Here is a 13,779-nt window from a genome sequence, read left to right as displayed (position 1 = left end):
CAGAGCTCGTCCCTGAACGTCCACATGAGGACTCACAACAACCGACGAGAAGCCCTACGGGTGTGACCAATGCACGAAGCGCTTCAGTTCGAAGGCATGCTGAAGATCCACATTAGGACTCACACCGGCGAGAAGCCCTACAGGTGTGGACCAATGCACGAAGCGCTTCAGCCAGAGCTCGTCCCTGAACGTCCACATGAGGACTCACACCGACGAGAAGCCCTACCGGGTGTGACCAATGCACGAAGCGCTTCAGTTCGAAAGGCATGCTGAAGATCCACATGAGGACTCACACCGGCGAGAAGCCCTACAGTTGCGACCAATGCACAAAGCGCTTCGCTCGGCATGACACCCTGAACGTCCACATGAAGACTCACACCGGCGAGAAGTTTAATTTCTAACGCAAGGTTAGTTTTATTTCTAACATTATGAGAATCGGGCCCTTTGTCCAAAATTCCGACTACCACGTCAAAGGGATTCTTTGACGCCTGTATCCAGGTGCTGTTTTTTTTCATCATGATTAAACGCTTTCCAACTTTGATTCGCCATGTTTTTATTTTTGAGAAATGATGTCTGTGATGAAGAATGACTTAGTTCTCGGACACTTCTGACTGCAAAACATTTGATTTATTTTTAGAGCTTAATCATGGGAAGAAACAGGCAGCAAATTGACCAAGCATTTGTTCAGTAAGTTGCCAAATGCAAACTATCTTCATGCCTTTTAATTAGAGGGGACGGGAGGTATCTCTAGGTCCAAGGAGAATGTATATAAATTACTTTAAATTGACTAATTATATAAACAGGGTTCATGTAATTTGTATACAATTGTATATTGGAGTTAAGTTCGATATTTCCATAACTATGTCATTACCTCTACCTTTGTTATTAGAAAAAGCCTGCAAAGTTCACCTGTGAAATAGACTGCATTAAACCCCACATTATACCATGATTGTGTTCATTTCACTAACCTTTTGTCATGTCCTTATGCCAACTACCTCTTGTTTTGACTTTCTAATTGTTGTCTTTCTACTGCCATTATTTTCTAATTCATATCTTGTACTACAATAGGCAATCGTGGTTGAAGAGGATCCACTTAAAAAAGGTCCCTGGTTAAATGTCTAGATCTCGATGCTTGAGTCAGTTCATGCAGGTCCTCCTAGAGTGCAGCATTATTCTAATGGGACAGAGGAAGATTCCTAGCATTGGTCACCCTTCACTCCTTGTTTGCCGTGGCGGCTGGTGATCTGGGGCCGTTTTCACAAAGGATTTTAGGGCTAAAAGTAGGTCCTAACTGGCGAATTTAGGAGTAACTCCTAAAAATAATGGGTGTGTCACTCTTAAATTTAGGACTCCTAACTTTTTTGACTAAGAGCAATTCACAAAGTATTTTAGGCCTAAAAGTAGCACCTAAGTCTAGGAGAGCTTAAAAGTCCTCAAGAGGACTCCTAACTCAGTAAGACCTATTCACAAAGAATCGTAAATGCCTGCGAGACGAAATTTTAGGGTATTAAACTTGTTGTGGAGTTGATCGCAATGCAATAACGTCCCCGACTAACAGGATAATCCGATTAGTCCCGAAATAAAATGTTTAGCCATACTACGTTATTAGCAACAGGTGCAATGCAACTTTGCAATGCCGACGACTTAAAAATATCGCAACCATCAGTCAGCCGTGCCATAAACTTTCCTTTGGACATTCAACAATTACACAGGATCAAAGCCATGGCAATTGCAGGTATGCCCAGTGTGGTCGGTGCTATTGACGGGACGCACATAAAAATAATTGCGCCATCAAAAGACGAGGACGTGTTCGTCAATAGGAAGAAAGTGCATTCCATCAACACGCAGGTTGTTTTTGATGCAAATTTTAACATAGCCTATTGGATGTTGCTGCAAAGTGGCCTGGATCTTCAGCTACCCTTGATTCGTGCATTTTAATGGAGAGCGTTCTGAGGCAGCTTTTTGAGATCTACCAGTTGGGTGTCACTTGCTGGGAGACAGTGACTATCCATGCAAGACGTGGCTCTAGACACCCTACCTCAATCCACAACCGGGAGCACAGTTTAAGTATAACATGTAAGTGATTACGCATATTACGCTTCGTCCTACGTGTAAAACACATCGTATTGGCTCTTTGACGCCTTTTATTTGTTGAATCCATATTTATTATTGTTTACTGATTTCTTCCATATATGCTAGAGCACACAAAAATACATGAAATGTTGTGGAGAGAGGAATTGGGCAGGTGAAACGTCGGTTCATGTCCTCCACGGCGAAATACGCCTCACCCCAGAGAGAGGGCAAGCACAGTCATTAATGTATGTGCCATTCTACTCAACCTCTGCAAGCGGAGGAACATTCCACACCCAGACGATGATGATGGCGATCACCATGACAATGAATTTGGCCGGCATTTAGGGATCACTTTGAAAACACATTTTAGGTAAACACCTTGGCACAAATCAGTCAACACTTGTGTAGTTCATAACATTTATTTTCTTTTGAATTTTACGTATTTTTATTGTTTGCTTTCTTTCTCTCTTGAACGTGCAGGCTACAACGTCATTATCGTGGTCTGCACAAAATAGTCATGCGTGTATTCTGCTAACTGCACTATAACTATTTAATAGGAATTCATTTCTAGCCTAGGCTATTTCCTTGTTTTTCGGTGATTCAGTGGGCTCGTCTGAACAACCAATCAGAGCAAGGTACGTTTTATTACTGTTTTCTGGGAATAATTGACGCAAGCAGAAACCAAAAACCAGCCGTTTTTTCGTTTGTCCAAAAAAACAAATCAAAATTTCAGTTCGTTTATTTCGTTTTTTGGTTCTTCTTACCAAAACGAGTTTACCACTCAATATCTGGTTTCCGCCGGTGGGCGGGTCCTCTTGTTGGCTAGCGTGCTTCATTGCCCTGTGCTCTTCATAATAAAAGTTCTTCCGTTTGATAATGTCGACAAAAATATTACTGTATTATAGACACTAGCAGACACAGAGGACCACACCACCCACAGTCAAGACTGACACGGCTTCAAATAACAATAATAGTTTTCATAATCATTTGAAAATGAGAACTTATGAAGTTATGATGACTTCAGTGCAGTTGATGTTTAGCCACAGTTAATACATGCAGAGCAGACCTGAAATCGCTGGCTGCTGAATTCCTCACAGCCTGAGAGCTATGAGGAATACAAGTGATCACAACACATTTCTGACAGCTGAAAATTGCGCATTTGTTGACCTTTATCCATTTAAAGTAAACAAATTATTTCTTGTTGAAAGATATTTTATATTCTTTCATATTATTTACTGATGGTGTTTACAGAATGCGAGTGCGTGTTATATTGAAAGCGAGGCTGAGTGTGCCTATGAATATAGGCTACAGTGAGTTTTTAAGGTGCTGTACAAGCAAATCATATTGTCTACTCTGTACAGTGACAGGGAGTGTAAAGTAACCTACTTCATTCAATATCGAATAGGCTACTGTAGCCTACACTATGTACAAATGGTTTTGCTCATGGCAGTTGTGACAGTCATTTTAACGTGTTGGCAGGCAAGCTTCACTCATTCCAGGATGCATTATGCGTTGTCCTGCCTACTTGGAACATGTTTTGGAATGGATCTATAGTAGCGTATAGAAATTTGCTCATAACAGGCCAGCTGGAATACAAAGCAAACTCTTTGTATTGCAGCTGTTTTTTTTGTGATGTTTTATGATGTTTCAATGTTGCGTTGGTAATGTGTTAGACAGCTTAGATGTTATGTTTTGTTAACCTGATTCCTATCCCACTCTGTTTAAGTAAAAGTGTGCTACTGCTGCCAAATGTCTTTGCTTTTGTTTTTTTCTTTTCTTTAATGTGTTTGGAAAATGACTTTTAATGATGTTAACTAGATCTCATAACTGGCCTAAACACATAAAAAATGTGATATACCCTATACCGTTTGACTATAAGACCTCTATAAGAATCTCTATTCATGTAGTCAGTCAATGATCAAACTAGTAGCATGAATAGGAATTACAGTCCAAGCGGGTTAGGCAAGGCAAGGCAATTTTATTTTTATAGCCCGTTTTTACAAACAGTTTGTCTCAAAGGGCTTTACATAGCATGAGCATCATAACAACATCCTCTTCCCTTAAACCCTCACATCGACTGAGTAAAAACTCCCAGGAAAACCAAGGGGAAAAATTGCAGTTCGTTCAGACTGGGGATGGAGCTGTGGAGAATATGTGGAAACACAGAGAGAATGCGAGACGCCAAGGCCAAACTACAAGGTGCGAAAGGTGAGGGGGGGGGGGGGGTCTGCCTCTCTGACCCATGGGGAGAGCTGGTTCCACAGTAAAGGAGCCCAGTAACTGAAGGCTCGACTTCCCAGTCTGTTTTTAGAGATAATGGGAGTCACTAACAGACCTGCATTCTGGGAGCCAATAAAAATCTTGGATAAGTCATAATAAAGGTAATGATTCATTATTGTGCATTTAAAGATGTATATTATTACATTGCAGCATTATTTGGGGATGACAATACAAGACTTTCAAAACACGTTCCAAGTAGGCAGGACAAAGCATTATACATCCTTGAATGAGTGAAGCTTGCCTGCTGACATGTTAAAATGACTGCCACAACTGCCATGAGCAAAGAGCAAAACCATCTGTACATAGTGTAGGCTACAGTAGCCTATTCAATATTGAATGAAGTAGGTTACTGTACACTCTTTGTCACTGTATAGTAGTCAATATGATTTGCTTGTACAGCACCTTAAAAAACTCACTGTAGCCTATATTCATAGGCACACCCAGCCTCGCTTTCAATATAACACACACTCGCATTCTGTAATCACTGTCAGTAAATAATAATATGAAAACAATATAAAATATCTTCCAGCAAGAAAAAATTATCTGTTTACTGTAAATGGATAAAGGTCAACAGATGCGCAATGCAGGGCTCTCCATTTTTGAACTGAGTTCAGAGTGAGATTTTGTCGTGGGGGGGGGGGGATATATTAATATGTAACTGCATACACATTTTTTCACAGACATGGTGACTAATGTATGATAGTAGGCCTTATTGGCCCTTAACACTAATATTCAGACACAACACTGCCTCAAAAGGATATTGGTCTAAGCAACACCAGTAGAGGCATATACTTTCCCTGAACTTTTAAACGTTGCAAACGTGCAAAACATATATTATATTTACGCGGCATTCAGTCCAATGCTTAAAAATATATCTGTGCCATTCAGTAGGCCAATGCTGTGGTAAAGTGTGCAAAGTATGAGTATGAATATTTGATGGAGTATGACGGCCAACATAATAAAACAATTCAAATACTTTAATAATTAGCCTTTTTTCTTATTCTTATTGCATGCTTATTAAATGTATGCTCTGTTTAAGTTCATCTCCCTCGAAAAGTAGTTCCCTTTAGAACTACGGTGAATAACGTTAGCTCAACTGTAGGTAACGCGTTTCTATAGCAACCACACAAGGTTGCAACTGATCACTAGTTTAAACAACGTAGTTGTTACATTCGTATCAAGTCAGCTTTAATGACGATCGATCAATCATGCACTCCTTGGTTTATTTTTACAACGGACCTCATGTTTGAAATGTATGTGATAGAAAACGATACAAGAGGCATATTGATCTTCTGTGCTCAGTCAGCAGCAAGTAGAACCGACAAATCAGCGGGCAATATGCCGGATTAATGCACCCCTCCCAGCCAATCAGAATCGAGCATTCTTAAATGAATTAGAATAATCAAATATAATACACCGCCGGAAGTTGTGAAGAGCCCATACAAGTAAACTGAGCATTCCATTGCATTGAGAAGACCAGTGTAATAAGTAAGGAATAATCACAGAGAGGCCGGGCAATAAACAGTTTGATATGCCCGGCTCGTGGACGGCTTACCGGCCGAGACGAAGTCGAGGGCGGTAACCTGTGTTGATTACGCGTCCCCGGCGTAATCAACGCCTATGTCCAGTCCTCTATTCCAGCAACTTCAATGTATTTTCGTTGTCATAATAACCATTTGCCAAAAGCTTTCATTGTCAGTAAATTATATCTAATCATATGCATTTTATCATGGTCATGCACTCCTTGGTTTATTTTTACAACGGACCTCATGTTTGAAATGTATGTGATACAAAACGATACAAGCGGCGTATTGATCTACTGTGCTCAGTCAGCAGCAAGTAGAACCGACAAGTCAGCGGGCAATATGCCGGATTAATGCACCCCTCCCAGCCAATCAGAATCGAGCATTCTTAAATGAAGTAGAATAATCCATAATAATTGTGGTGGGTACAAAATGAATCCTGACGAAATCTGGTGGGGGACGCGTCCCCAGCGTCCCCGGCGTAATCAACGCCTATGTCCAGTCCTCTATTCCAGCAACTTCAATGTATTTTCGTTGTCATAATAACCATTTGCCAAAAGGTTCATTGTCAGTAAATTATATCTAATCATATGCATTTTATCATGGTCATCATATACTGTGTTATATAAAGCTGATAACATATCAATCATATTAAATCATCATGTCAATCTGTCATACAGCATACAATCAGAACACCACTTCCGTCATATCAATGTTAGTTGCGTTGAACAGCGCTCATCAACGGGTAGACAGTGCATTCGTGTGGCGACAAGCAGTGCATAATGTATAATGCAACAATGACTATATTTGCCATTCCGCCCACTTACAAAATAAACTGCAATTCCCACTGGATTAGATGCTTCATGAACCACCTCCAGAACGGATGCTTGTTGACATTGTGTCTCTGTTAGGGATATTGTTCCGAATACCCCTATGCATTTGTGTGATTTATTAGCCAGACAATAATGTGCCCTTAACACTAGGTGGGCACACATTCCATTTTTTTTACATTGACGCATACTCGCATATCGCTCTAGGTCATTCCACCATCTGTCGTTATTACCGCTTACCGAGACGGTCGCCATTTAGCCAACCGGCCGATTACGTCCGCCAGGCAGAATTAGCTTATCGAGTCCCATTATGCTTGGCACCCACATTGCCGCATGCAGCTATATTTTATCATTATTATTATTATAATTATATTTTTATTGTTATTACTTTTTCAAATTGAATTGAGGATTTCATTGTTACTTTGCATACTAAAATACACTTTGAATAACACATTAAATGCATAATGAATTGTCAATAGTAGATACGTGCAGTCACGTGGTCGTTCACCGGTAGAAGGCGGTGAATATCTGCGGTTGTGTAGACTCTACGGTAAAGGGGGGTTGGCGTGTGGTGCTCATGGGTCAGATATGACCGTCTCTCTGTCTCTCACCTCAGGGTTCCCCGGCACTGCCGAAGCAAACCACACGGCTCCACGTGGCGCTATAGTTGGTCCCACCACCGCACCGAGAGGGGAGGGAGGAGGAGAAGCTTTCTGTCTTCTGTTTCTCTGTTCTGTTCTGTTCGTTGCTTTAAGAAAAACACGAGCCAAGAAAGAACAGAGGAGGAACAACCCAAAAAACAAACCTGCTGGACCTGAGTGAAGGAGTGTGTGTGTGTGTGTGTGTGTGTGTGTGTGTGTGTGTGTGTGTGTGTGTGTGTGTGTGTGTGTGTGTGTGTGTGTGTGTGTGTGTGTGTGTGTGTGTGTGTGTGTCGTCTGCGGACACATACTTTATACATTTATGGGTTTAAGTCCAGGAGATAAGCCTCATAAAACGTCCATCGTTGCCTCAATATCAAATCATGAACCATAAAAGCACATATAACCTGGACACAAAGAGATAGGGTCGGTTTTATAAAGACTGTGGTGAAAGAAACTCGCATCAGTTGTTGGAGAATCCCTCTTCTGGGCTCTGTCTCTGGGTTCCTTCCCACTGGCTTTTTAGTGGAGAGTTTCCTTGTCCTATAGAGCGCTTAGGGCTCTCCCCCTCTTTCTACCTACCTGCCTCTCTGTCTGTCTGGCTACCCATCTATTCTGCAGATATAACAGTGTATTTGTTTCTGGAGGCTAAGATTGAGTATTCAAGTTGTGTAATGTATCAAACACAAGGTGTGTGTGTGTGTGTGTGTGTGTGTGTGTGTGTGTGTGTGTGTGTGTGTGTGTGTGTGTGTGTGTGTGTGTGTGTGTGTGTGTGTGTGTGTGTGTGTGTGTGTGTGTGTGTGTGTGCGTCAGAGATGTTCACAAGACATTCGTTGGACGACGACTCTCAAGTCTTTGAGCTCGATTCCAAGTCAAGTCTCAAGTCTTTGAGGGGCAAGTTCAAGTCAATTCTCAAGTCTTTTGCCAGAAGTCCAAGTCAAGTCTCAAGTCTCTGGCCATCTGGTCTGGTAAGGGATAATGTATAGAACACCGGTCATTATCGGGAGAATAAGGCTTATTTACAATAATGATCGCGGACGTTCTATGCATTATTCTGCTTATTATACGGCTACTTGCCAAAACAAGAAAAGTAACTTCACACTCTGTGTCTTTTTACAATTGATTTGTTACCAGCATTCGTAGTGTTGATCAGCAGAGATATAGTCAGCCAAAGACGTTGACGTTGCTTAGCAACCAAGGATGCTGGGGTTGATAAGTTACCGGACTACTTGCGGAGTAATACGACTGACGGCAAAAAATCCACTTTCCTTAACAGCGGTCATTGTATGCTTAGCAATATGCTTCCAAAAAAAATTCACTGCTGGAAGTTTTGAAGGCCCATGCAAGTGAACGGAGTGTTCCGCAGCATTGAGAAGAGCCGTTTAATAAATAACGATAGTCACATACATTATTCGATATTCTACGTGACTCAGACTATTCAACTATTCGGCGATCGTTGCCCATCCCTAATACAAATACACCAATGAACTTAGATTTAAAGCTATAATTGCATGACTTGACGAGTCTCGAAGCTCGAGTCCGAGTCAAGTCTGAAGTCTTTTGGGTGGAGTCACAAGTCAAGCCTGAAGTCGCCGTTTGTGCGACTTTAGTGCGACTCGAGTCCGAGTCTCAGACTCGAATCCCCATCTCTATTGTGTGTGTTTGTGCTTTAGTATTACGTTCTTAACTACCCCCCAGAACGGAAGTCTCCTGATGAGTGGGTCTCAATTTCCCATCAGGCAGAAATGTTGCCCGGATAGCCAGATAACAAGGACCTTAACAGCTTCATTAAGGCGTCAGCATTGTAGAGCAGTGGCGATTTCTCTAAGACTGCAAGGGAAGCTCAGCTTCCCCTAAAATTTCGAACATTAAATTGTCAAATATGTATTGTTGTGTTAACATTTCATTGACTACAAATTCGTTAAAATACGTTCATGTCGAAGACGAGTTCGATAAGAATCTTATCCAAGACTGACTCGATTTTGTTAACTTCTCATACATTCCCGTAATGTCAATGCATTAGACCGTAGAAGCCGAGCGTCCATTCACTTCAATGAGACTGCATGGAACAGTTTTTTTCATTGCCTCGAAACTCGACGGTCATTGGATAAATGCCCAGATTTGTCCCGCCCCCGGACGCTCAGCGTCTCTGGGGGTGGATGGAGCAGTGGGCTGGCCTGTGCTAGCCTGGACGCTGGGCTTCCGCGTTATGATTGGAGGATCAGTCGAAAGTCTGAATCACTTTTTGATTGACAGCTATTTTGAGATATACACAGTCACTTCACTATCTGAGTTCAGTCCCATCGCGGATTTTGCAAGTAAAGTCTCATGACAAACTGCAACACATTTCTTGGTATTTGCTTGGCGAAATTGCTTCCATTATTAATTTCTTACACTGTGAATAAAACACATTTATTGTATTTCCTTGTTTCAGTTTAACATACTTTCCGCATTTCCTTGTTCCGAGATTAATATCGTTTCGTTAGTTCGTTCATTTATACTGTTGGCTAGGTCGGAGTGAACTAGCCAGCTAGCATTTTCTTGAAAAGGAACGGAGGGCCGAATTGAGGTATAAATAAATTGACAACTATTTTGATGTAGGCCAAAAATGAGCTTCCCCTCTTTAAAAGACCAGCAGCCGCCACTGTTGTAGAGGTACTGTCTGAAAGAACCGCTCCCAAAAGTTTGTACTTCCTCAAATTCCGAACTCCGTAGCCCCCTAGCCAGGAGGGACACAGACTCCTCCACCCACTATTTTCTCATTTTCTGAGGCTCAATGCACACCTTGATAACAACTAGAACTAAATTACAGATACCAGTTGTGCGTCTCTGAATAGTGAATTTGTTGGTCTGGTTCGTCTGCCCTACCCTGAGCCACGTGATGCAGCTGTTTCATGAGGTTGAAGTCTGGGAGATAAGCCTTATATAACTACCAGCGTTAACTCAATATTAAAACACAAACCATAATAGCACATATAACCTGGACCCACAGGGAGAGTGTTGCTTTTATTTCTTATTTTTTTCTTTAAAGACTGTGTAGAAAATTACCAGCATCAGGACAAGTCAAGAGTGTGGAACTTGAACCGTTATTGAACTGTGTCCGTAGGGGCAGTGCCAGCTGCCAGGGGAGGAGCCAGGTGTTGGGGAAGGAGAGGAGAGGACATCTTGTTAAGGAAATACAACTTACGGTAATAATAAGGGAATCATTTTGGAAAAAAATGTCTAAGAAACAGAAACCACAAAAAGGTGAGTAAAAAAGCACAACTTTGAGAGAAGTCAAATCCTGTTTACAGTTATGGAATAACAAAAGTAATGGTATTGCTCAATACATATAGCTTCTTGTCTGCGTCCAGGAATGGCCTCTGAAAACACTTCCTGGTCTGCGGAGAACTTTTCATGTTCCATCTGCCTGGATGTGTTCAGCAGTCCAGTTACCACGCCATGTGGACACAACTTCTGCAGAACCTGTATTACTACGTTTTGGGATGAACAAGTCCAGCACAAATGTCCTGTTTGCAATGACCTTTTCAACGCAAGACCTGATTTACGGGTCAATATCCTCTTATCAGAGATGATTGATCGGTTTGGAACTTCTGTACGAGTAAAAGAGCAGCCTTGTGTTGGACCAGCAGAAGTTCCCTGTGACGTCTGTACTGGGACCCAGCTGAAGGCTTTGAAGTCCTGCCTAGAGTGTTTCATGTCTTTCTGTCGAACCCACCTGGAGCCACATCAGAGAGTCGCAGTCCTGAAGAAACATCGGCTGGTCGAGCCTATGGACCGTCTGGATGACAGGATGTGTAAGAAACACGACCGACTTCTGGAGCTCTTCTGCCAGACTGAACAGGTGTGTGTGTGTCAGTTCTGCACAGAGAAAGACCACTGGTCCCATCCTGTTGTACCTTTAAAGGAGGAATATGAAGTGAAGATGGCCCAGCTGGGAAAGATGGAGGCTGAAGTTCAGCAGATGATCCAGGAGAGACAAAAAAATATTCAGGAGATTAAAGACACAGCTAAACGCAACCAAGCCAATGCAGACAGAGAGATTGCCGATGGTCTGCAGGTCCTCACCGCTCTGATGCGCTCCATTGAAAAGTGCCAGGAGGACCTTAACCAAATGGTTAATGAGAGACTGAAATCCACAACGAAACAAGCTGTAGGCCACATCAGAGAGCTGGAGCAGGAGGTAGAAGCTCTGACCAATAGAAGCTCAGAGATGAAGCAGCTCTCACACACTAAAGACCACCTCCACTTCCTCCAGGCCTTCAGATCCCTGAAGAATCCTCCACCCGCCAGGGACTGGACAACGGTGGAGGTCCGTCCTCCGTCATACGTAGGGACCTTGAGGAGATCCCTGGATCAGCTGGAGGAGACACTGAACATGGAAATGAAGAAGCTGTGTGATGCTGAACTGAAGAGGGCCCAGCAGTATGAAGTAGATGTGACTCTGGATCCCGATACAGCTCATCCCAGTCTCATCCTGTCTAATGATGGGAAACAAGTACATGATGGAGGTGTAGGGAAGAAACTCCAAGACAACCCGAAGAGATTTACAAAGTATGTATATGTTCTCACGAGGCAGAACTTCTCTTCATGGATATTTTACTTTGAGGTCCAGGTCAAAGACAAGACTGCATGGCGTTTGGGAGTGGCCAGAGAGTCCATCGACAGAAAAGGTCTGATCATAGTGAGCCCTGAGAAGGGTTACTGGACACTTTACTACGACGAGGATGGGATGGTGTTTAATGGTAACACTGCTTTCCGTCTTCCTCTGAGAGCTGAGCTCCAGAAGGTGGGGGTGTTTGTTGATTATGATGAGGGTCTGGTCTCCTTCTATGATGTGGAAGCCAGGGTTCATATCTACTCTGCTACTGGCTGTAACTTTAGAGAGCCTCTCTATCCATTCCTCTGTCCATGTGATCATGAGGGTGGTACAAACTCTGCCCCCCTGATCATCTCACCTGTCCAGTAAAACAGACCTAAGAGCTTTGTTTGATAATAAAATAATCAAACAACCAAAACAACTAATGTTGTTCCCTGAATTAGAATCTCTACTATCTGAGATCTGAGTGAACTGCATTATTGTTGTAAGAAAATAACTCTGACTATTATAAAATATAACCCATTGTAAATTATTACATTACAGTATATACCTACTTCGTAGTTTTTTTCTCATGTTTTTTTTAATGGTTAACTGCTATACAATTGTTTATGGTTGCTATATGTAGAACTAGTTTCTGGGATTAATTTGCATTATAATAATCAAATCATTGCTTTACCTCTGAATCATGAATGAAGACACAATAAAATGTATGATAGGGATTTAAATACAAATGGAAAAAAAGCTAATGAGTCAATGACTTTTAATGTCCACCATATACAACATCCCAACATGTGTTCCACACTTGCACAAAGGTCACAGTGACCACATGTAAAGATGCCCCTCATGTGTGTGAGTACCGTGACTTTCTCTTGTCAGCTCTCCTCTCCTCTCCATCCTCTCCTCTTAGTTTCTCCTCTCTCCTTCCTCTCTCTTCTCTTCCTCCTCTCCCCTATCTCTGCTCTCCTCTCTAGCTCATCCAGGATTGTGTTAATTATTGTTTTGCATACACATTACACGTGTTTACAAATAACCATAGGCAATATGAGGATTTATTGGGGCAAATATTTGAAGTGCTTTACCGCTAATGTAGCCTTTTTTAAGACGGCAAACAATTATTTTGCTCCAATGATCCATGGTTCAGCTCTACCCTCAAAGGACAGTGAATATAGACTACTTTACTTTCCGCACTAAATGCTATTTTCTTCCAGGTATTTCTCACTACAATAAACGTAACTTGATTCAAACATATACGGCGATCAAAACAACGTAACACTCGGGGGGCTTGCAGCGGGGGAACTAGATGCTTTATAGGGTGGTCAGGGGGAGGCCCAGGTATCTTCAGTGGGTCCATAGACCGTGATAGAAGAGTGAGTGTGGAACCCTAACCTGTCATCTAAGGAGCATGAATTAATCCTCTGATGGCTGATTATAGAGGTAGAAGGGATAATTCACTGAGACTAGAGTTCTTCAATGTGGCAGCTAGTGTGGTCCACTAGGGTCACTACACTGTAATTATTCAACATACTCTGAATAGCCAGTGTCTCTGCCCCCACCTCATTTCTTTCTTACACAGCGTCTCACTCACACACACACACCCACACACACACACACACAAACACACACACACACACACACACACACACACACACACACACACACACACACCACACACACACGCACGCCACTGGTTAATGTGCACTGCTCAATGGTTTAGTGATCGCTTCAGGATGAAAGCATCGTGTAGTGGGGCCCTAGCTTTAGACGGGGCCCCACACTGAGGTAACTGGACAGAAGAGACAGATTCAAACTCTAAAACCTGCTTCATTCTGTGTTGC

At 42.3% G+C, this 13,779-nt stretch overlaps 1 protein-coding gene across 1 annotated transcript; it reads left to right on the top strand.

Annotated features, from left to right (window-relative positions):
- The first annotated feature begins 10,699 nt into the window (after positions 1-10,699).
- Positions 10,700-12,481, top strand: LOC130380318 (zinc finger protein RFP-like). The gene has a single exon (XM_056587489.1). It carries the CDS (start codon positions 10,700-10,702, stop codon positions 12,311-12,313), a length of 1,614 nt encoding a protein of 537 aa, XP_056443464.1. The 3' UTR covers positions 12,314-12,481.
- Positions 12,482-13,779: the final 1,298 nt, after the last annotated feature.

The sequence above is a fragment of the Gadus chalcogrammus genome, chromosome 4, assembly GCF_026213295.1.
Source record: "Gadus chalcogrammus isolate NIFS_2021 chromosome 4, NIFS_Gcha_1.0, whole genome shotgun sequence".
NCBI lineage: Eukaryota > Metazoa > Chordata > Actinopteri > Gadiformes > Gadidae > Gadus > Gadus chalcogrammus.
This window is presented reverse-complemented; position numbering and strand designations above follow the sequence as displayed.